Below are 22,007 nucleotides of genomic sequence, written 5' to 3'. Positions count from 1 at the left end.
TATGAGAAGACCTGGTGTTGTGGTCCATCCATGGAGTTGATGACAGACTCTACGGTAGTAAACCAGTATACCAGTAGTAAACCAGTATACCAGTAGTAAACCATGGAGTCTGTTGTTATTGTTTTCTCTGTTCCTTGCTGTGCCTGGAGGAGACAGCCAAGGTCGGCAGCAGGCTAACACACACACACACACACACACACACACACACACACACACACACACACACACACACACACACACGACTGGGATCTGCTGTGTAGACTGAAGGAAGGTGTTACTGTGGTATTTTTTGTGTTAATCCGTTCCCTGTTCCTCCCCTGTCGGCTGGTTTCTACCTCTGTGAGCTTCCCCAAGCCTAATGTCTAGTCAGAGGAGGTTAACATGAGGAAACATTTCTGTCCTGAAATAGACCTCCGTTCTGCAGCCGCAGGACCACCACGCTCTGTTCTATTCCCACCACTGTGTGTGTGGGGGGGTGGTGGTGGGTGGGGGTGCAACAAAGTGGAAGTGTGTGTGTTTGTTGGTCTGCATTTACATTTGCTTGTGTGAGGAGCAAAATATTATGTGTGTAGGTACGAGCTAGAATGTGTGTGCGCGTCTGCATGTGTGCGTGTGCGTTGGTGTGTGCGCCTGAGTGTGTGTGTGTGTGTGTGTGTGTGTGTATATTGATATTGCAGTATATCCTCTGAACTTGCAGCTTCTCTACCAAGGAGCTGGAGCCACCTCATGTAAAATCCAGACACACTCTCCACAGCTAACTACCCTCCAACTCAAACACAAGATGACAAGAGTTCAATCCTGAGGCACCCACATCTTCAGGCAATTTCCACATGGCCTAGAAGCAGCCCTGTGCTGTGCTCTGTGCTATAAGGCCATGCTAGAGGAAGAAGACAAATTGTCTCAACGCCCATGGGAGCACTGTCCCTCTCTCTCCCCTCTCCTTCTCTCGCTTGCTCACTGTCTCTTGCTCTTTCTCTCCCTCGCTCTCTCCCTATCTTGCACATATGTCGGTCTGTCTCTCTCTCTCTCTCTCTCTCTCTCTCTCTCTCTCTCTCTCTCTCTCTCTCTCTCTCTCTCTCTCTCTCTCTCTCTCTCTCTCTCTCTCTCTCTCTCTCTCTCTCTCTCTCTCTCTCTCTCTCTTTCTCCTTCTCTCGCTCTCTCTTTCTACTTCTTGCCCTACCCCCTCTCTTTCTCTCTCTCTACCTCTCTACCTCTCTCTCCTTCTCTACCTCTCTCCTCTCTCCTTCTCTACCTCTCCTTCTCTACCGCTCCTTCTCTACCTCTCTCCTCTCTCTTTCTCTACCTCTCTCTCCTTCTCTACCTCTCTCCTTCTCTACCTCTCCTTCTCTACCTCTCTCCTCTCTCCTTCCCTACCTCTCTCTCCTTCTCTACCTCTCTCTCCTTCTCTACCTCTCATTCTCTACCTCTCTCTCCTTCTCTACCTCTCTCTCCTTCTCTACCTCTCATTCTCTACCTCTCTCTCCTTCTCTACTTCTACCCTCTTTCTCTCCCCTCGCCTTCTCTTTCTCTGTCTCTTTCTCTCTCGCGCTCCCTCTGTCCAGCAGTGCCCCCCAGGCCAAGCTCCAGGCTTTAGGAGGAGGCAGCAGATGTAATAACAACCCAGGGTTGAGGCTATTTTCTGCCAGGCCAAACGACAGCATGTGGCCTGCTGGATCCCATTTGACTGGAGGGTGTGAAGTGACGTTGAGGCCCAGGGTCAGGCCTTTGTCTTTCTGCTCTCAATGTGACCTAATGCACAACATATACACATGGTTCAGCTAATCTGTAAATCTGGCGCTACAATGCCCAGACAGTTTATAGAATGATGGGGAGGGAGGGGTGGTGGTGTTATTGCTGACTCTGTCTTTGTAAAGTACCTTGGTGTGTCAGGCCTATCTATTTCCAGATCCTGAATAAAACAGCCTAACTCCCAGACATCAAGGGGTCTGTCCTTAACACTTCCTTGAAAGGCCATCAGTTCACATGACAGGCGGGTCAGTGTTGAGCCAGAATGACGGCACAGTTTCACTGGAAGGAATGCGCCACTGTGCCCGCCACCAGCCACATGGGTGGCTAAATGTTGTTTTCACTGTGTGCTCTGTAGAGCGAAGCATCTGCCTGGGTTGCTAGGCAGTGATGATGATGATGATGAGGAGGAGAGATGAGGAGGGCAGTAGACAGCTAAAGGATTTCACTGGAAGCATTAGGGACCAATTAGAAAGGCTGGTCTAGGATTTTGAGTGTCGCAGAGCATACACACACACACACACTCACACACACACACACACACACACACACACACATACACAGTGTTTAATTTGTAAATCAAGATGTGCCGGAACGCATGAAATGCGTTTATAAAAGGCCAATATTTTCCTGGACCCTAGGCCACTATAAAGCATTGCATGCATATCATCGCATTTGCGTAATGACATACAGCAGTAGAGTAGAGGCACTTACAGAAGTTGCACACATGGGAAAAAATGTTTGGCCTAGGGTCCGGGAAAATGTTGGCCTTTCATAAACGCATTTCATGCAATTCTACGTCATTTTACATGACTGGAGACTTTGGCATAATATTTTTTAATGCCGTGTTCAAAACAACTGGGAACCCGGAGCAGGGAAATCTCCGACTTCCGACTTCAATGCGTTCAAGACAGCTGGGAAATCGGGAAAAAACTAGCTCCGACTGGGAACATTCGATTTGAACAGTCATCCAACTCGCAATTCCAAGTCGGGAACTGAGGCCTCTTTCCGACTTTCCGACCTGAAGATCACTGAGTCATGATTCGACCTCATTTTTTTCAGAGTTCCCAGTGTTCTTGAAAGGACCATAATACCGCACAAATGATCGAAATGACAGGCTACTTTGACACTGACAAACTGAGAATATGAGCTCAATAAAAATGACCTTGTCTTGAATCCATCAATCGCCTACGTGTGTGGAGACATATTGTAGGCTACAATATGAAGAGGAAATTATAGTCCTAAAAATGCTTTCCAGTTTCACTGACTCACCCAATGAAGCGTAGCTCACTCGCTGGTGATGGCCGATGTGCTCGTGCCAAAAGCCTCTCTCTCTTGTTTTACTTTGTAAAACAATATTTGGAAGTTAATCAAATATTTTGGTAGCCTACAGCAGACAGATTAGTCTTCTCTTTTCAGCAGGAGCCATTTGCTTTCCAACCTGTGTTTTCCCGTGATTGTAGGCTATTTGAAATATTGCGAAAGGCCAGTTTTGTCTGCAGATTTGCCACGTGTTCCCAACTGTAGGCTATGCCTTGTTATTGGGCTACATTCCACAGCTAAGCTATTTTTTAAATAAGCTATTTATCCTCTGTGGCTAAATTTTTGGCTTTCTCGTGGTGTAGTAGACTATTCTAACTTATTTGATTTATTTCGGAACAGATAGCAGTAACTATAACTTTGGCAAATTTATTTCAATTTATCAGGGTTGCTGCAGCCCCTCCAGAACCCTTCATGCGGCTATGATTCTATAAGGAAATGCAATGCTGGAGAGGTGAGAGTTGCAGGCTCATGTCGATCAGAGCAGAGAGAGGGAGAGAGATCATAGAAAGTGAATCTCATTCTAGTTCTGTGAGAGATACAGGAGAATTAACGAAGAGGCAACTCGAATGAACTTTGATCGCGTTTACTAGAATTTGTACAAAATCATGCCACGAGAGGTACCGGATCCGGTCACATAGGTTACGGAACGAAACCGTCCAAAACAGAGAAGTGCCAGATCCTGTTCCAGCAGGATCCGGCTCAAATTAAGCACTGCATATACAATTACTGAGGATAATAGCAGACGATATTGCCACTCCTATTTGCCATATTTTCAATTTAAGCCTACTAGAATGTGTGTGCCTCCAGGCTTGGAGGGAAGCAAAAGTCATTCCGCTACCTAAGAATAGTAAAGCCCCCTTTACTGGCTCAAATAGCCGACCAATCAGCCTGTTACCAACCCTTAGTAAACTTTTGGAAAAAATTGTGTTTGACCAGATACAATGCTATTTTACAGTAAACAAATTGACAAACGTTCACCATGCTTATAGGGAAGGACATTCAACAAGCACAGCACTTACACAAATGGCTGAGGATTGGCTGAGAGGAAATGATGCTAAAAAGATTGTGGGGGCTGTTTTGTTAGACTGCAATGCGGCTTTTGACATTATCGATCATAGTCTGCTGCTGGAGAAACGTATGTTTTATGGCTTTACACCCCCTGCTATATTGTGGATAAAGAGTTACCTGTATAACAGAACACAGAGGGTGTTCTTTAATGGAAGCTTCTCCAACATAATCCAGGTAGAATCAGGAATTCCCCAGGGCAGCTGTCTAGGCCCATTACTTTTTTCAATCTTTACTAATGACATGCCACTGGCTTTGAGTAAAGCCAGAGTGTCTATGTATGTGGATGACTCAGCACTATATATGTCAGCTACTACAGCGACTGGAATGACTGCAACACTTAACAAAGAGTTGCAGCTAGTTTCAGAGTGGGTGGCAAGGAATAAGTTAGTACTAAATATTTATAAAACTAAAAGCATTGTATTTGGGACAAATCATTCACTAAACCCTAAACCTCAACTAAATCTTGTAATAATTAATGTGGAAATTGAGCAAGTTGAGGTGACTAAATTGCTTTGAGTAACCTTGGATTGTAAACTGTCATGGTCAAAACATATTGATACAACAGTAGCTAAGATGTGGAGAAGTATGTCCATAATAAAGCGCTGCTCTACCTTCTTAACAGCACTATCAACAAGGCAGGTCCTACAGGCCCTAGTTTTGTCGCACCTGGACTACTGTTCAGTCGTGTGGTCAGTTGCCACAAAAAAGGACTTAGGAAAATTGCAATTGGCTCAGAACAGGGCAGCACGGCTGGCCCTTGGATGTACACAGAGAGCTAATATGAATAATATGCATGTCAATCTCTCCTGGTTCAAAGTGGAGGAGAGATTGACTTCATCACTACTTGTATTTATGAGAGGTATTGACATGTTGAATGCACCAAGCTGTCTGTTTGAACTACTGGCGCACAGTTCGGACAGCCATGCATACCCCACAAGACATGCCACAAGACGTCTCTTCACAGTCCCCAAGTCCTTGGCAGCAGCTAATGGGGATCCATAATAAATACAAATACAGTGGGGAGAACAAGTATTTGATACACTGCCGATTTTGCAGGTTTTCCTACTTACAAAGCATGTAGAGGTCTGTAATTTTTATCATAGGTACACTTCAACTGTGAGAGACGGAATCTAAGACAAAAATCCAGAAAGTCACATTGTATAAATCATACAATGTGACTTTCTGGATTTTTGTCTTAGATTCCGTCTCTCACAGTTGAAGTGTACCTATGATAAAAATTACAGACCTCTACATGCTTTGTAAGTAGGAAAACCTGCAAAATCGGCAGTGTATCAAATAATTGTTCTCCCCACTGTACACACACACAGTTGTTTTTTGGTTTGATCTCTGATTAAATCTTATCCATTTCATCGGCCCAGTACAGTCCAATCTGTAGATGGACAGGCGGCTTACAGACCATACACCACCAAACCCACAACATGGACCAAATGGAAATGGACATTTAATCAACCCAGCACAAAGTATTTATGGATTGGCTGTATGATTCATAACAGGGTTTGTTTTCACATCACTGTTAGTTTTGTAGGAGATCGGAGGGTTAGTAGTGTGTAAATAGAGTATTCAGGCTAGATCAATGGCAATTCCACTGAGGGGTCAGACCATATTAACCTCCGTTCACTGACTGGGTGGCCGTCTGGGAGAAATAAATTGCTTTTAACCAAATAAAATAATTCAGGGGCTATTTTAAACCTTTATCCATATATACACATGGATTTAAATCTGTTTGGCCACATGCCAAGATTCATGCCATGTTAAAGACTGCTCCAGTTTAAGACATACAGTTCTTAACTCACTTATAAATCACCTAGCTATCAGAACAGCAGTCTTTGCTCTTATGTGATAGCAATTTCTTCACACATTTCTCTCATGGTTATAACTTAAGTAATCTTCTCTGATGGATCACCCCCCATTAAGATGTTTTATGTTAAGTAGAGGATGATGATCATACTGCTCTCTCTCTCTGTCTTCTACCCCTGGGAGCCATTCAAACCCCATTCTCCCTCTCCCACTGAGCCTCTCTATACACCTACTTAAAGTCATTCGTTTTGCTGTGAGGAGAGGCTATCCTTCACTGTTGACTGTCTAAATGAGCCTATACATTCCCATAGGCAATCAACTCCCATAAGAATATTAATATATGTTGCTCACAACCACTGTGGTGAATTTGATGTCTAATTTTCCATGAAAAAATGCTATTCTATCATAATGAAGAATTTTGTGGCATTTTGGCTATTATTGCTTTGTTAAAAGCATCCACTTCCTTAATGGTTTATCATAATATAAACATAAAGACGGATTATGTGACAGAAGAGATTAATTATTCCTCATTATTCATTGTTTGGCTCTCCTGTGGAGAGAGGAAGCAGCATGCTAACTAGGCTAGCTACTGTACTATACAGTACCACCTTGTTGATTGCAAAGAGCCATGTAGCTTCTTTATGGGATATGTACATTAAGGGAAGAAAAGAAGGACAATATACACACATGGGTTTTGTTGCAGGCTTTTAGTTTTTTTTGGTGTTGACATAAGCCACAACTTATTTTATTCCCAATACCTACACACTGTTTGGTCTGTGCTGTTGTTGTATGTTGTTTGATTCACAACAGTCCTGAAACTAATTGCCCCAGTGGGATGAATAAAGATGTTTAAAGACTTGTTAATGCTTCCTGTGTTCTGTGAACACTTGGGAATACACAGTAGTGTGCAGGTTTCTTCTGTTTGTACCTTTTGAAATCCACTGGCTACAGTGCATTCTGAAAGTATTCAGACCACTTGACTTTTTCCACATTTTGATACGTTACAGCCTTATTCTAAAGTGGATTAAATTGTTTTCCCCCTCATCAATCTACACACAATACCCCATAATGACAAAGCAAAAACAGGTTTGTAGAACATTTTGCTAAAAACCCCCCGGAAATAATACATTTACATAAGTATTCAGACCCTTCACTCAGTACTTTGTTGAAGCACCTTTGGCAGCTATTACAGCCTCGAGTCTTCTTGGGTATGACACTACAAGCTTGGCACACTTGTATTTGGGGAGTTTCTCCCATTCTTCTCTGCAGATCCTCTCAAGCTCTGTCAGGTTGGATGGGGAGCGTTGCTGCACAACTATTTTCAGGTCTCTCCAGAGATGTTCAATCGGGTTCAAGTCCGGGCTCTGGCTGGGCCACTCAAGGACATTCAGAGACTTGTCCCGAAGCCACTCCTGCGTTGTCTTGGCTGTGTGCTTAGGGTCGTTGTCCTGTTGGAAGGTGAACCTTCGCCCCAGTCTGAGGTCCTGAGCGCTCTGGAGCAGGTTTTCTTCAAGGATCTCTCTGTACTTTGCTCCATTCATCTTTCTCTCGATCCTGACTAGTCTCAAAGTCCCTGCCGCTGAAAAATATCCCCACAGCATGATGCTGCCACCACCTTGCTTCACTGTAGGGATGGTGGCAGGTTTCCTCCAGACATGACGCTTGGCATTCAGGCCAAAGAGTTCAATCTTGGTTTCATCAGACCAGAGAATCTTGTTTCTCATGGTCTGAGAGTCCTTTAGGTGCCTTTTGGCAAACTCCAAGCGGGCTGTCATGTGCCTTTTACTGAGGAGTGGCTTCCGTCTGGCCACTCTACCATAAAGCACTGGTTTGGTTGAGTGCTGCAGAGATGGTTGTCCTTCTGGAAGGTTCTCCCATCTCCACAGAGGAACTCTGGAGCTCTGTCAGAGTGACCATTGGGTTCTTGGTCACCTCCCTGACCAAGGCCCTTCTCCCCCGATTGCTCTAGGAAGAGTCTTGGTGGTTCCAAACTTCTTCCATTTAATAATGATGGAGGCCACTGTATTCTTGGGGACCTTCAATGCTGCAGACATTTTTTGGTACCCTTACCCAGATCTGTGCCTCGATACAATCTTGTCTCGGAGCTCTACGGACAATTCCTTCGACCTCATGGCTTGGTTTTTGCTCTGACATTCACTGTCAACTGTGGGACCTTATATAGACAGTTGTGTGCCTTTCCAAATCATGTCCAATCAATTGAATTTACCACAGGTAGACTCCAATCAAGTTGTAGAAACATCAAGAATGATCAATGGAAACAGGATGCACCTGAGCTCAATTTCTAGTCTCAAAGCAAAGGGTCTGAATACATATGTAAATAAGGTATTTCTGTTTTTATTTTTAGTAAATTTGCTAAAATGTCTAAAAACCTGTTTTCGCTTTGTCAGTATGGGGTATTGTGTGTAGATTGATGAGGATTTTTTATTTTTATTTAATCCCTTTTAGAATAAGGCTTTAACAAAATGTGTAAAAAGGGAAGATGTCTGAATACTTTCCGAATGCACTGCACGTGTGGTACCCCAAACTGTGACATATATTATTGTAATAGAGTATGCCTATTAATGTGACAATTTCTTCCTTTTCTCTCTTTTTCACAGTCCCATAGAATCCTGTCAGAATTTCTACAAAGATTTCACGTTACAGATCGACATGTTCTTCAATGTCTTCTTTCTCCTCTACTTTGGGCTGCGGGTATGTACTAAAGCCCTTATTAACGCAGACAGACACACACACAAACACACACACACACAGACACACACAGAGACACAGACACACCCACACACCTCTAAAGGCGGGAGATGTATTGTCATAATATTGACTTGGTGTTCTCCCAAAGCCAGCGTTCCATTGAAGAAAAAGCCTGCCTGAAACCCTCAATTAATAAATAAAGTCCTAAGCTGCTTACGGCAGTCACGACTCCACATGAATCACAACACTGACTAACATCTATTCACAAACAACATGCTGTATGTCAGGGGATGATGCCGGCAAACTGATCAAGGTTGGCCGTAGCCTGGTCGTTATGTTTTATAGAACTGAATTGTTCTAGTGGCTTGTGGCAACTTTAGTTCACCATGTTAGATTCCAAAGTACTCTTCAGATACAGTATATTAAAATTAAAATCAATTTATTATGTTGCTATATCGACAAGGTTAAAAATTAAACATGGCCTCCCGAGTGGCGCAGCGGTCTAAGGCATCGCAGTGCTAGATGCGTCACTACAGACCCAGGATCGATCCCAGGCTGAGTCGCAGCCGGCCGCGACTGGGAGACCCATGAGGCAGCGCACAATTGGCCCAGCGTCATCCGGGTTAGGGGAGGGTTTGGCCGGCCGGGATGTCCTTGTCCCATCGCGCTCTAGCGAATCCTTGTGGCGGACGGGTGCATGCACGCTGACTTCGGTCGCCAGCTGTACGTTGTTTCCTCTGACACATTGGTGCGGCTGGCTTCCGGGTTAAGCGAGCAGTGTGTCAAGAAGCAGTGCGGCTTGGCAGGGTCGTGTTTCGGAGGACGCATGGCTCTCGACCTTCGCCTCTCCCGAGTCCGTACGGGAGTTGCAGCGATGGGACAAGACTGTAACTATCAATTGGATATCACAAAATTGGGGAGAAAAAAGGGGTAAAAAGTACCAAAAAAATGTAATAAAACATATGAACTATGCATCAACTCTATATAATAAGAGGATTAGCTAGATTGACACTTTTTCATTGTCGTGATCTTTATAAATTGAAAATAGCGCATTAAATGCTCATGATAACTGTTATAATGCATTATAATGGCATCGTAAGTCATTGTACCTACAGGGTGCTGTGAACTGAGGCGAGAAATAGAAGCAAGAATTCATGTTGGTAACAAATTTAACCTGCAGCATGGACTTTAAGGAAAGTTTTACCGACATTAATTGTTACTTCTGTCTCCCCTCAGTTCATAGCAAACAAAGATAAGTCTTATAATACATTATAACTGCATCAATTAGGGTTGTCACAATACCAGTATCGCGTTACTATGAAGTAAGCGAGGAAAGAAAACATGAAGCAGTTTTTATTGAAGAGTCCTAATGTTGGAAAAAACACCCAGAGTCACATTTAACATAAAGTAGGTTTTTAAAGGACCATAGAGTGTAGTCTTCTTTGTGTTTTCCAGGCTTTAAGTGAAGCGTTACCATTCTATTTCTTCTTCAGTTCATAGCAGCCAATGATAAACTGTGGTTCTGGCTGGAGGTCAACTCAGTGGTGGACTTCTTCACTGTTCCTCCTGTCTTCGTATCGGTCTACTTGAATAGGAGCTGGCTGGGTAAGAATGTACCTTTTTCACTCTCCCTCTCTCTCCATTTCTCTCCATCTCTCTACCATGACTCAGTGACTTACAGCAGTGTGAGAGAGGTCTTTCTGTGGTGAAATATTGTTCCTGGAATACCTGATGTCATGACACCTCTAAATTGACATCTATTGGACCTTCTCTGTGCAGCGTCCTCCACATTTAACAATAGGTGCAGCCTGGGAAACATACAATGGGCTGGATTGTATCATGGCTTACTTTTCTCAGTAGGCTATGCAGCAGTAGCGTGGCGATGCTATTGTTAGCGTTAACTAGCTGTAGGATGATGAAAAAGGTTGAAATGGGGGTCTGTTCTGATTATGACAGACTGGATTGAATAATTAGCCATTTTCTGCACTGCCACTAATTAAAACTGTAGTCTGATGTAAAAACAGGCAGAGACCAGCCAACAGTGAACGTTCTTATAACATCAGGGAAGGTTACAATAGAGTACCAATTTGATTATTCAGAATCATTTGTAGAAAAAAGTAAGAAGTTGCCATTTTAACATTCTGAGAACGTCCCTACTAACGTTCTTGGAATGCAGAGGTAACCAGATTGTTTACTGGGAGGTAGCTCTCATCTGCAGTGAATACTGAATCCAACTCTCTGGGACTAACCGGTCCCTTATTTCTGGAGGTATTTGAAAAGGGAACTGGGAGGGAAGCCATTGTTTTGAGATGGCCTAGATTTCCCTCTACTCACCATGAATATGCATTCATAAATTATGTATTTATTTATCTATCATCTATTCATACTGGGGAAGCCAGTGAGATTAAAAAATCCCTTTTCAAGGGAGGATGTGTCAGATAGCACAGAAGAATACACCCTCGAAAAGCCCACTCGCGTCACACTGTGTTTGTGTTTGCATAGAGGCGGACTGATGCGTTCTGTGCGTCAGACAGTGTATTTTAGGGTCACCTGGTTTTAAACGGTCACACACACCACGTGTGAAATAGAATGTGTTTGCACTAGCGTACATTACATGTGTGTTTATTGCCGTGTGGTTGCGTGTTTTAAGTGTGTGTTACTGTTACATGTCTCGGACTGAGACGTGGTCAGCAGATAATAGACCTGAATTAACAGGGTGGAATGAGGAGACGGAGAAACGTTAGTAGTGTTCAGTATTAGGCATACTCCAAGATGTATTCAAATACTTTTATTTTCTTCATCTTATTTTCTTTTGTCAAAATCAATTATATATTACAACTGCTTTGTAGTATTAAGTCTTTTCACATTCCATTTTGTGTATCATAAATAAAAAAGCTCAAGTTCAAAAAGCTATCCCCATACATCTACACATTCAAACACTTTCACCTTTTACCTCTCGTTATAGTCAAATTAATATTGCATATAATTTGAGGCTATTCAATCAGTAGTATTTAGCATCTAGCAACAAAAGCTATTTGGCATGTAAAACCTTCAAATTGTACCATAAGAGGCTACATTACATTATATAGAGTTCACTGTACTAGCAGTGTCAATTTCCATAAAGCTACAAATGACTGGAGGCCTGTGCTAAACAATGTTACAACAATTACATTCTAAACCATCAACACGTGCGCTAACAAGAGCTGAAACCCAATAGCCTCGAGCTAGCTAGTGCTTAGCAAAGCTAAATTAGGTTAGCATAAAGCTAGTAAACTGTTCAATGCTATTTTCTTACAAATAAAAACGTTCAACACATTTTATAGACACATCGCAAATTTACATATATTACCTGAAGTAAACGGAGCCTTTGTTCATAGGAAATAAAACAAAAAGATGCTAAAAACATTGCTGAAAAAAAGTACAAAAAGTTCAGACTCAATCTTATTCCCTTTTCTTACATATAAACCATTAGCAACCTAGCAAACCTCCATTAATTATAATGTGGAAAATACCAACTCAGTTAAAGCTCCCTTCAATTGCCTTCAAACAACACCAAACTCATGTAGTTAACCATGTTCTCAATATTTCATGAGTCATATTGCACTTTTGCACATTACATACAATAATTAACAGGGTGGAATGATGAGACGGAGAAATGTTAGTAGTGTTCAGTATTGGGCATACTCCAAGATTGAAGAAGCAACATCCAATTACTTTCAATGCAAATACAGTACCTGGGAGGCCTAGAAAATGATACAAGGGATGGCTCCATAAAATAACAAACGAAATAAAACCATACATATTTGTGTACGTCACATTATGTAGCAACAGATATTACTGTCCCAGCGATCCATTGACTGGGTCCACACTACAATACACTGTGCAATAATAGCTGTGTGTGTGTGATTGGCCTAAACTGTGCTATAGTGCCATAACACACAGGTCAAACTCTCCATAATCAACTGGTTGATATCACATGGGCTACTATTAGCTGGGGACAGGGTATTAGGCAGGGTACAGGGTATTAGGCAGGGTACAGGGTATTAGGCAGGGTACTGCACCCACATAGCTATCTTAAGATTAATGCACTAACTGTAAGTCGCTCTGGATAAGAGCATCTGCTAAATGACTAAAATGTAAATGTATTAGGCCAGGGTATTATTAGGATGAGCTGGTACTGGACACAAATCAGAGGTTTGCAGGAAATAAGAAAGGTATCAAATTATAGCAACATGACAATGATTGACAACAGGACAGAATCCAATTACTGTATAGATAGAAAGTCTAATGATGGATCTGATACTATAGAGGTGTTATCAGGTAGATGTTACAACAGACTCTAGATCCAACATGCATGAATAATCTGTCCAGTGGTTGGTGACTGAGTGACATGTCTAATGTCCCCACGTCGATCTCTATTGAGTTGAGATCCAGTGGGAAGGGAAGTTGACAGAATTGTAATGGCTTCACTGATAATCAGTAGAGATAATCAGTGATTTGGCTTTGTCTTGATGGACATCAATACTATTTCCATCTCACTAATTCTGTTTTGTCTCCTGTCGTCTGTTTGAGAGGAGAACTATGATGATGTTAACACAGTTTTCAGTTTGCTCTCTCTGTGTGACTAAAAGCTATGTCACACACATACACACACACACGCACACACATAAATCACACACTACCAGGTGATAGTTAGGTCATAGTTATTACAGTACATCACATTTCATTCTCACAGAACTGCCTGAGAAACTTCCACTGGTTTTCTTTAACAAGAGATAATCACTGGGCTCCATTACTGAAAACAAAATGAAGAGGTTCTGCCCCTGGCCTGCACTGCAGTAGCTCTGCTCTATTCTACGTTTTACATGTACATTTGAGTCATTTAGCAGACGCTATTATCCAGAGCGACTTACAGTAGTGAGTGCATAAATGTTGATTCTTTTTCGCACTGATCCCCCGTTGGAATCAAACCCACAACCCTGGCGTTGCAAGCACCATGCTCTACCAACTAAGCCACACGGGACAATTCTCCACCAGAGGACTATCCTACTCTATGTATTTCTCATTTCCCAGTAATGTTCTTTCCCCTTTTGCAATTTGGCCATTAATTAAGAGGGTAGAGAAACGTGCAGCTAATGTAAAAGGACACGCAGCATTCCTCCCTGGAAATAAGAATTAATCTTCTTAAATTACTTGAAGTGGGTGTCCCTCCCTTGAGAGAGAGGGCCATAGCCAGGCTAGCGGTGTTGGATTAGCTTTAGTGGTGGCTGGTGGCACTTTAAATGGGGAGGGCTGACTCATAGTAATGGCTGGAACGGAATTAATGGAATGGTCTCAAACACATCCATTCATTATTTGTGAGCCGTCCTCCCCTCACCAGCCTCCTCTGATTAGCTTGCTGTTAGCCCCAGAGCCCCAACCCTCTCACCCCTCACCATTTAAGTAATTTCAGTCCTGCTAGGGCTTCACTGTAGAAAGAACAGAGCTGGCGGAGGATGTTAAGGCAGCTTTGAAATTATACAGGGTAGTGTAGGGTCCTGTGGAAAATATAGGAGTAATTATATAGACCTTATAATAAGATGTCAGGGTAAAAAAATACATGCAAAATGCCCTTATAGAAGAAGGTATAAGCAGTATTGTAAAAGCTCAACCCCGCTTTTAAAATTAAAGCCATATTACATAATATCCCATATTACTTTCACACACGACTACTGGAGCCTTTGTCCCATCAGTGTCTCGCCAAATGACATATCCACATCACCACTGCCCTCTGCTGGTGATGTTAGTGTACTGTCTGTGTTGATCTCTGAAGCCTTGTGCTCTGTTCTGGTACTCAGAAGCTTACAGACTAGTACAGTATCTGTGTGTACATTCCCCTTAGTCCTCTAGTGTGTGTGTGTGTGTGTGGGGGGGGCTATAATCCTTACTGGCTGGACACAGGGTATTATCCGTGTTGTAACATGGTCATCCCTAGGCTGCTGATTGATAAAAGGTTCCAGTGTGTGTCTCTACTGCCAGTCACGTGACAGAGGGGAGTGGGCTTGGCAGTGCACATACACACAGATTTGGATTATGTTACATGCAGTGTTGTTGCATGTGTAGCAGATACAGGCTATTTAGCATATGCTAGTAGCCATCATGCAGTGACGTCACCTGCCCTAAGACCTACAGTGTTGCACTTGCCCAACAAGGACCAATGGTCTTGGTAGGGAAATGGTTAGCACGTTAGCTTCGGGAATACTTAGTGTTGTTGTTGACATGAGTTCGGATTCCAGGTGGCTCCTCCAACTACCCAGAGCGATTTGATCACTCCTGTCCTCTTTCTGTACCTGTTCAGTAGTACAAATTGCTCTATTGCTCTGAGCTGATGTCAATACAAACCTCCATTCTGCTTTATCCCAGTGTGCTGTAGCTACTGTCCATTCATCTGATATCTGCCAGTGACAGCACGTAAATACAGGTTATTGCTTCACCTCTCGCTCTAAATCCCTGGATGGCTTCAGGCACTTTTAAAAACGCCTCACCTCTGAACACACAGCACCTTATTGGTGGGCGAAAGTCCACATGGCTCTCCGTAGGTACAACAGAGAGGCCAAAACTAAATCTGTTTGGGCTGTTCAGATTATTAACACAAATGACAATGCAGGGATAGAGCCTCAACTGTATCACAGTTTATATCAGACCAGGATACAGTTTGTACTAGACAGGTACATAGTCTTGGTGTCTGTCTACCTGACTGTCACTCAGTCTGTCAGGTGTTCTCTTAAGCATGCATAGCACTTTATTCTGGACCTTTTGTCAGGTGTTCTATGCACACGATTCTGGTGGAAACTGACCTTTTGGAACCTCGGCGAGGTTATTTACCGGCGCTAGTGTTGTACCTTGTCGTAGCTTTGGGGGTGTTTTGTTTTATCTCTTTTTCATTCTACCTGGAAAAACTAAACTTGTCTATCTTCTGAAGAAGAACAATAATCTTTTTGAATCCATTGCCTTCTTCAAGAACCTCTTCTTCGTCTCTTCCTTTGAGACACTCTTGAACACACAGCGTTGGACCTTAGAACTGAAGAATAGGACCGTAGGACCTTATAACTGAAGAACTACAGCTTGGTCCCACTCTCCAGAAAAACAAGGACCCTAAAGAGAAACTGCCTGACGCACTACAATCGATAACTAAGTATCTGTGTTCGGTAGCAATGATCCCTACTAAGCTCCTGATGTACCGGGGTCCACGCGGTGGTGCCCCTCACTCCGACGCCCGTGGAGACGCGTTCAGGCGTAGGAAATCGTGTGGAGAGTTGTTTCAGAAAGGGTACAGGGTGAGGTTGGGGCCTCATGGGATGGCTATGGAGAAGGAGAGGCAGAAGGGACCATATCTTGGTCTCTGGACCTCTCTGAGCTTTCTCTGCAAATGGGGTAAGAATAGAGATCTAGTGCCATAGTTACTCTGTGGGGTAAGAATGGTAGAATATGGGGTCTGGGTCATGTTCAAACAGTCTGTCTCGTCCAGTATACGCTTCCTTTCCAAATGGGGTGAGAATAGAGATCCATGGGGCCATAGTCAAACTGTGGTCCTGTCTGTGATTCCTACTTGTATAAACTATGTTTAAACAATCTGACTTGTCCTGTCTGCACTTCCTCTTAAAATGGGATAAGAATGGTAGAACATGGGATCTGGGCCATGTTCAAACAATCTATCTGGTTCTCTCCAAATGCGGTAAGGACCAAGGTCTGGGAAGGGTATGGAATCACTCATTGTGGTTATGATTCTTATTCTTTACTCTGCTCCTGCAGTGTGCTTCCAATGGCTTCGTTTGTTGGGGGGGATAAAATTGTGTTTCTAGCATCTGGGTTGTGGGTTTGATTCCCGCATGGCCTGTGTATACAAATATTTGTGGTACTGTAGCAGTTATGTGTGATGAGGCTTGCAGTATGATGTGTTGTATGGTCTTGCTGCACGATAGTTCCAAGCACATTTCTCACTGTACGCAGGTGAGAACTATTTTGTTTACAGATGTCTCCACCAGTGGAGGCTGGTGGGAGGAGCTATAGGAGGACAGGCTCATTGTAATGGCTGGAATGGAATAAATGGAACGGTATCAAACATATGGAAACCACATGCTTGACTCAGTTCCATTGATTCCAGTCCAGCCATTAGAATGAGCCTGTCTTCGTATAGCTCCTCCCACCAGCCTCCACTGGTCTCCACCATGAATTAAACTATGAACAGATCCCCAAAAATACAAAGAGATTTGACAAGTAAATGTTTAAAAGTGAATCTCATCTTCATCGTCCTGCCCTGTTAACCTCAATCACTACTAGTGTAAGTTATTCCATCCAGAATGAATAGAAATACACATTGATATGCATGATACACACACACACACACACACACGGTGGATCAGAGCAGGGGATATATTGGTGTTATTGGCAGGTGTTGCATTGTTTCTCTAATCCCTGGGTGAGCTCATTTTGGAATCAGACACATGTAGGACACACAGTTTAAAGTACATGACACTACTGTATTAACCTTTATTTCTCTCTCTCTCTCTCTCTCTCTCTCTCTCTCTGGCAGGTTTAAGATTCCTGAGAGCCTTGAGATTGATACAGTTCTCAGAAATTTTACAGTTTTTGAATATCTTAAAAACAAGGTAAGTATAGGGCTTTCATTGGACTACCGTCACCACTCCAGCACGGTAGCACAACAACAACTATCTACAGAATCCATCTGACATAGAAGCTCGGGTCAGGTTTGATCTCTCTCTAGACGCTGCGGTAACACTTTATTTTACAGTCCTGTTCCAGACTTATACTAAGACATTTAAACTTATGTGGTAACAACTCTTCAAAGCATGCATTGAGCATTTATAGTAGCTCTCTGATACAAATGTTATATAGTAGCTCCCTGAGACAAATGCTACAATAGTAGCTCCCTGATACAAATGTTACAATAGTAGCTCCCTGATACAAATGTTACAATAGTAGCTCCCTGATACAAATGTTACAATAGTAGCTCCCTGATACAAATGTTACAATAGTAGCTCCCTGATACAAATGTTACAATAGTAGCTCCCGTGGTGCTTGTTCCAATGAATCTCACTCATATCATCTGAAATTGTTATGTAATAACTATGTATTTTAACTTCCATTTTCCCATGTAGTGGCTGAGTAAATAGCAGGACTGTACAGTAAAGTGTCACTGAGGTTGTCTCTTGATGACTGTTTGGCCCAGCGTGCCTCTCCTGTCCTTTCTGGCCTCTTAACACTGTAAACACAGAGACGTTGAGTAATGTACAGTAATCCTCTCTTACTGTGGTTTAGCCCTCATGTATGTGAGGGAGAGATGGAGAGGGAGGGAGAGATAGAGAGGGAGGGAGAGAGAGAGAGGGAGGGAGAGAGAGAGAGATGGAGGGAAAGGACGAGAGAGAGAGAGAGAAAGGGAAAGAGAAAGTGTATGATAAATGTAGACCAATCCTGAACTAAAGCATGACACGTTCCCTATTACACCAGGGCAAGAACAGACACTACAGTAGCTGTTGACTATATGTAGGAAACACAACACAAGATGATGGTTAGAGTGCTGGCAACAGCATTCCACAAAAGCTGTCATGACATAATGTACGTTCTTAGCAGTTCAATAGAGTAATCCCTTTCAGCTTAATGAATTTTGTTTGTTTTTATTGCATTTTTGTTTTTGACCTGATCCTATCCCCTTGAGCCCCACAGTCCCATCATTTCCTGGCTTAGCGAAAGAGAAAATAATAGAACATTTTGTTTTTATCATTTTTTATTTGCATCTTACATTTTATTTAGCATCTTACTGGCATACCATGCCAGACATAAAGACAGAACTTGATGTAATGATAAAATAATGACAGCGAGTACATGTACAGGACAGTACAGTACTTTACAACCTAAGCCAGGTGGTTTCTAGCCTCACCATCTCAGACCCAATAGATGAGCCTCTCCCATTACATTATTCTCTTTCTGTCACCTGGTCTGGATCTCTTTGAGAGATTTTTATGGTTCTTATTCTACCCAGCAATTCCATCAAGCTGGTGAACCTGTGTTCCATCTTCATAAGCACATGGCTAACAGCTGCCGGATTCATACATTTGGTAAGTGGCCGGGCGGGGGGGTTGTGCTACGGGGGAGTAAGGGAGGTGAGAACTCCTAACGCTTGGTCCGAAAACAACCTCTAGCCCCTCCCTTCCCCCTGGATGTGTGGCAGATCTGAAGTGCTGAAGGGTCCCTGACCAACCCCTACCCCCTACCCCCCAGGGACTCCTGTAAGTCCGAAACGATCGGATAGGTATGTAAGCAATACGGAACAAAATATATACAGTTGTGGGCACTAAAACATTTTTTGTTTTTTTTTACCCTGCACTGCGGTACAGGTTTTTTGTGACAAACTATCGCTGGGATACCCTAGAGCGCCGTGTTGCACACCCATTGCGGCAATAGTTCTGTCAGTACCAAAATACAACATGTTCAGTGCCCGCAACTGTACAAAAATTCCCAGCCTTTCTGAAGGCAAGGTGAAGCAGAAAATTACCATATTGCTTAAACCTATCCGATCAGATCAGATCCACAGCAGGGCCTAGGGGGTTGCGGCCAGGGCTTGATTTGGGAATCAGCATGTTAGTTAAAAAGGCTAGGTAGGCGCCGTCTTTGTATAGCCCCCACCTACCCAGTTCAGATGTGCTGCCACCCGAGGGGAGGGGGCTAGGGATTGCCTTCGGACCGGCCAATAGAGGGTGTTTCCATGTGATGATGAAGAGTTAGGGGCGCTTTAATCAATCAGTAGAACTACAGATCAATGTCTGTCCTTTTTATCAGTGAAATGACAGGTCAATCAATCAACAATGTCTGTCCTTTTTTCAGTTTTTCTCTTATTTCTTACACACAGCTGGCTCAAGTTGTCAGTACATTTATGTCAATGGCTCAACCAACAGTACAATAACACACCAACTAATAAGGCATTAGAACATGCAGGAGGATACCTCTAACCTCCTGACACTAGATGGCAGCATCAGCTTAATATTAAGGTTCCAGAAATGCTGTTTTGTCTGATCAGAGTGAAAGCACGTCAGTTGAGCAGGGCCAGATTCAATCAAACTTGTGTTGAGAAGGTTATATGCAGGGCCTTTGTTTGCAAACTGCTGCCCGAAGTGTCAGAACCATGTCGTGTTCAGTTCAGTTCACTTGTTTCCGAACTGGAGGCACTAACCAGTGGAGGAGGTACTTAGTAGTGTTACAGCATCCTCAACCACGCCGGAAATGCATTAGTCCACGGGAAGACATGTTTGTTGGCTACTGTGTAAACTCTGCAATGCTGGCTTGATTGACTCTTAAGACCATGTTGATGGTAAGACAAACCTAGAGAACCTGCATGCATAGAATATATAGAAGCTGCTTCAGAGGTTGTGATCAAAATCCTTCCAATGTTTTTTGTTAAGACTGACATTCTACCCTGTTCAAATCTCCTTCCCGCTCCTGTTTTTAGGTGGAAAACTCAGGGGATCCTTGGGAAAACTTCCAAAATTCCCAGTCACTTTCCTATTGGGAATGTGTCTACTTGCTCATGGTCACTATGTCAACAGTGGGCTACGGGGATGTCTATGCAAAAACCACCTTGGGACGCCTGTTCATGGTCTTCTTCATCCTCGGGGGTTTGGTAAAACAAAATTTTTTCTCTCCCCTACTCCCCCCTTTGCCCCGCTCCCCCCCCCAGCCTCAACCCACCTGTCCCCATTTTCACACTATATAGAACTGTTAAACCAGACAGCAAAATGAGTAAATGATACGTTAGTCTTTCAATGTCTTACTCAATATTATTATCTGGAAAGTATTTTGCAATGTAGCTTTATGATAGTTTAGCAACGTTTACATAGCACTGTTAAGCTTACCTATTTAGATATGTACAGTATACTTACCTGCTTACTATTGATGCTATTTGTCTGTTAGTATTATTGCAGTGATGCCTCCTGCAGTAGCCTACTGTATACAGTGCCTTCGGAAAGTATTCAGACCCCTTGACTTTTTCCACATTTTGTTAGGTTAGAGCCGTATTCTAAAATTGATGATAATATTTTTTTCCCTCATCAATCTACACACAATACCCCATAATGACAAAGCAAAAACAGGTTTTTAGAAATGTTTGCTAATTTATTAAAAATAAAAAACAGATCACATTTACATAAGTATTCAGACCCTTTACTCAGTACTTTGTTGAAGCACCTTTGGCAGAGATTACAGCCTCGAGTCTTCTTGGGTATGACGCTACAAGCTTGGCACACCTGTTATTTGGGGAGTTTCTCCCATTCTCCTCTGCAGATCCTCTCAAGCTCTGTCAGGTTGGATGGGGAGCGTTGCTGCACAGCTATTTTCTTGTCTTTCCAGCGATGTTCTATCAGATTCAAGTCCTGGCTCTGGCTGGGCCACTCAAGGACATTCAGAGACTTGTCCTGAAGCCAGTCCTGTGTTTTCTTGACTGTGTGCTTAGGGTCGTTGTCCTGTTGGAAGGTTAACCTTCGCCCCCAGTCTGAGGTCCTGAGCGCTTTGGAGCAGGTTTTCATCAAGGATCTCTCTGTACTTTGCTCCGTTCATCTTTCCATCGATCCTTACTAGTCTTCCAGTCCCTGCCGCTGAAAAACACCCACACAGCATGATGCTGCCACCACCGTGCTTTACCGTAGGGATGGTGCCAGGTTTTCGCTTTGCCATTATGGGGTATTGTGTGTAGATTACTGGGGATTTTTATTTATTTAATCAATTTTAGAATAAAGCTGTAACGTAACAAAATGTGGAAAAAGTCAAGGGGTCTGAATACTTTCCGAAGGCACTGCATGTGTACTTGACTGTAGTTTCTCCTCTTGCCCCCCTCCCTGTAGCTTGTGGGTTGTATTTGTCTGAAGAGTAGAGTTCTAAGATAATTTGCTACCTGCAGTCTGATAATGCTGTTGTTGCTGTTCTTCTTAAAGCAGTCTGTGGTTTCAAGACTACCCCCTTCCTCTCGTGTCCCTCCCCACTATTCCAACAAACACAGTGGCAGGAAGACCAGGCCTAGGCCAGCCTGAGTGTTACCATAGTGACCGCAGCTCTTTACACCCTGACATTTAACCCCAGTCAGAACAGCACCCCCTAGAGGAAAAGGGGCTCACTGCAGCTAAACAGATTTACATTAGTTTGGACTGTTAGCCTTTAACTCGATCCATCTCATATGATGGGATAGAAGATGACCCCCAGCTGTTTGGGAGTGTGCCGTTTGGTCGTCATAGCGATGTGAAGAAAGAAAGAAAGAAAGAAAGAAAGAAAGAAAGAAAGAAAGAAAGAAAGAAAGAAAG

The 22,007-nt window shown here is 43.1% G+C and overlaps 1 protein-coding gene across 23 annotated transcripts in view; it reads left to right on the top strand.

Annotated features, from left to right (window-relative positions):
• LOC121574320 (calcium-activated potassium channel subunit alpha-1) overlaps nucleotides 1-22,007 on the top strand; it is a 251,192-nt gene that overhangs the window by 144,756 nt on the left and 84,429 nt on the right. For all 23 annotated transcript variants that reach the window (XM_041886943.2, XM_041886938.2, XM_041887001.2 and 20 more), the window contains exons 4-8: nucleotides 8,574-8,667; nucleotides 10,158-10,269; nucleotides 17,237-17,312; nucleotides 18,704-18,779; nucleotides 20,168-20,338. In XM_041886943.2, coding sequence (XP_041742877.1) covers nucleotides 8,574-8,667; nucleotides 10,158-10,269; nucleotides 17,237-17,312; nucleotides 18,704-18,779; nucleotides 20,168-20,338 — 529 coding nt within the window. The remainder of the gene's footprint in view (nucleotides 1-8,573; nucleotides 8,668-10,157; nucleotides 10,270-17,236; nucleotides 17,313-18,703; nucleotides 18,780-20,167; nucleotides 20,339-22,007) is intronic.

The sequence above is a fragment of the Coregonus clupeaformis genome, chromosome 1 (assembly GCF_020615455.1).
Source record: "Coregonus clupeaformis isolate EN_2021a chromosome 1, ASM2061545v1, whole genome shotgun sequence".
Lineage (NCBI taxonomy): Eukaryota > Metazoa > Chordata > Actinopteri > Salmoniformes > Salmonidae > Coregonus > Coregonus clupeaformis.
The sequence above is the reverse complement of the archived record's forward strand: the minus strand, read 5'-3'. Positions and strand labels throughout refer to the sequence as shown.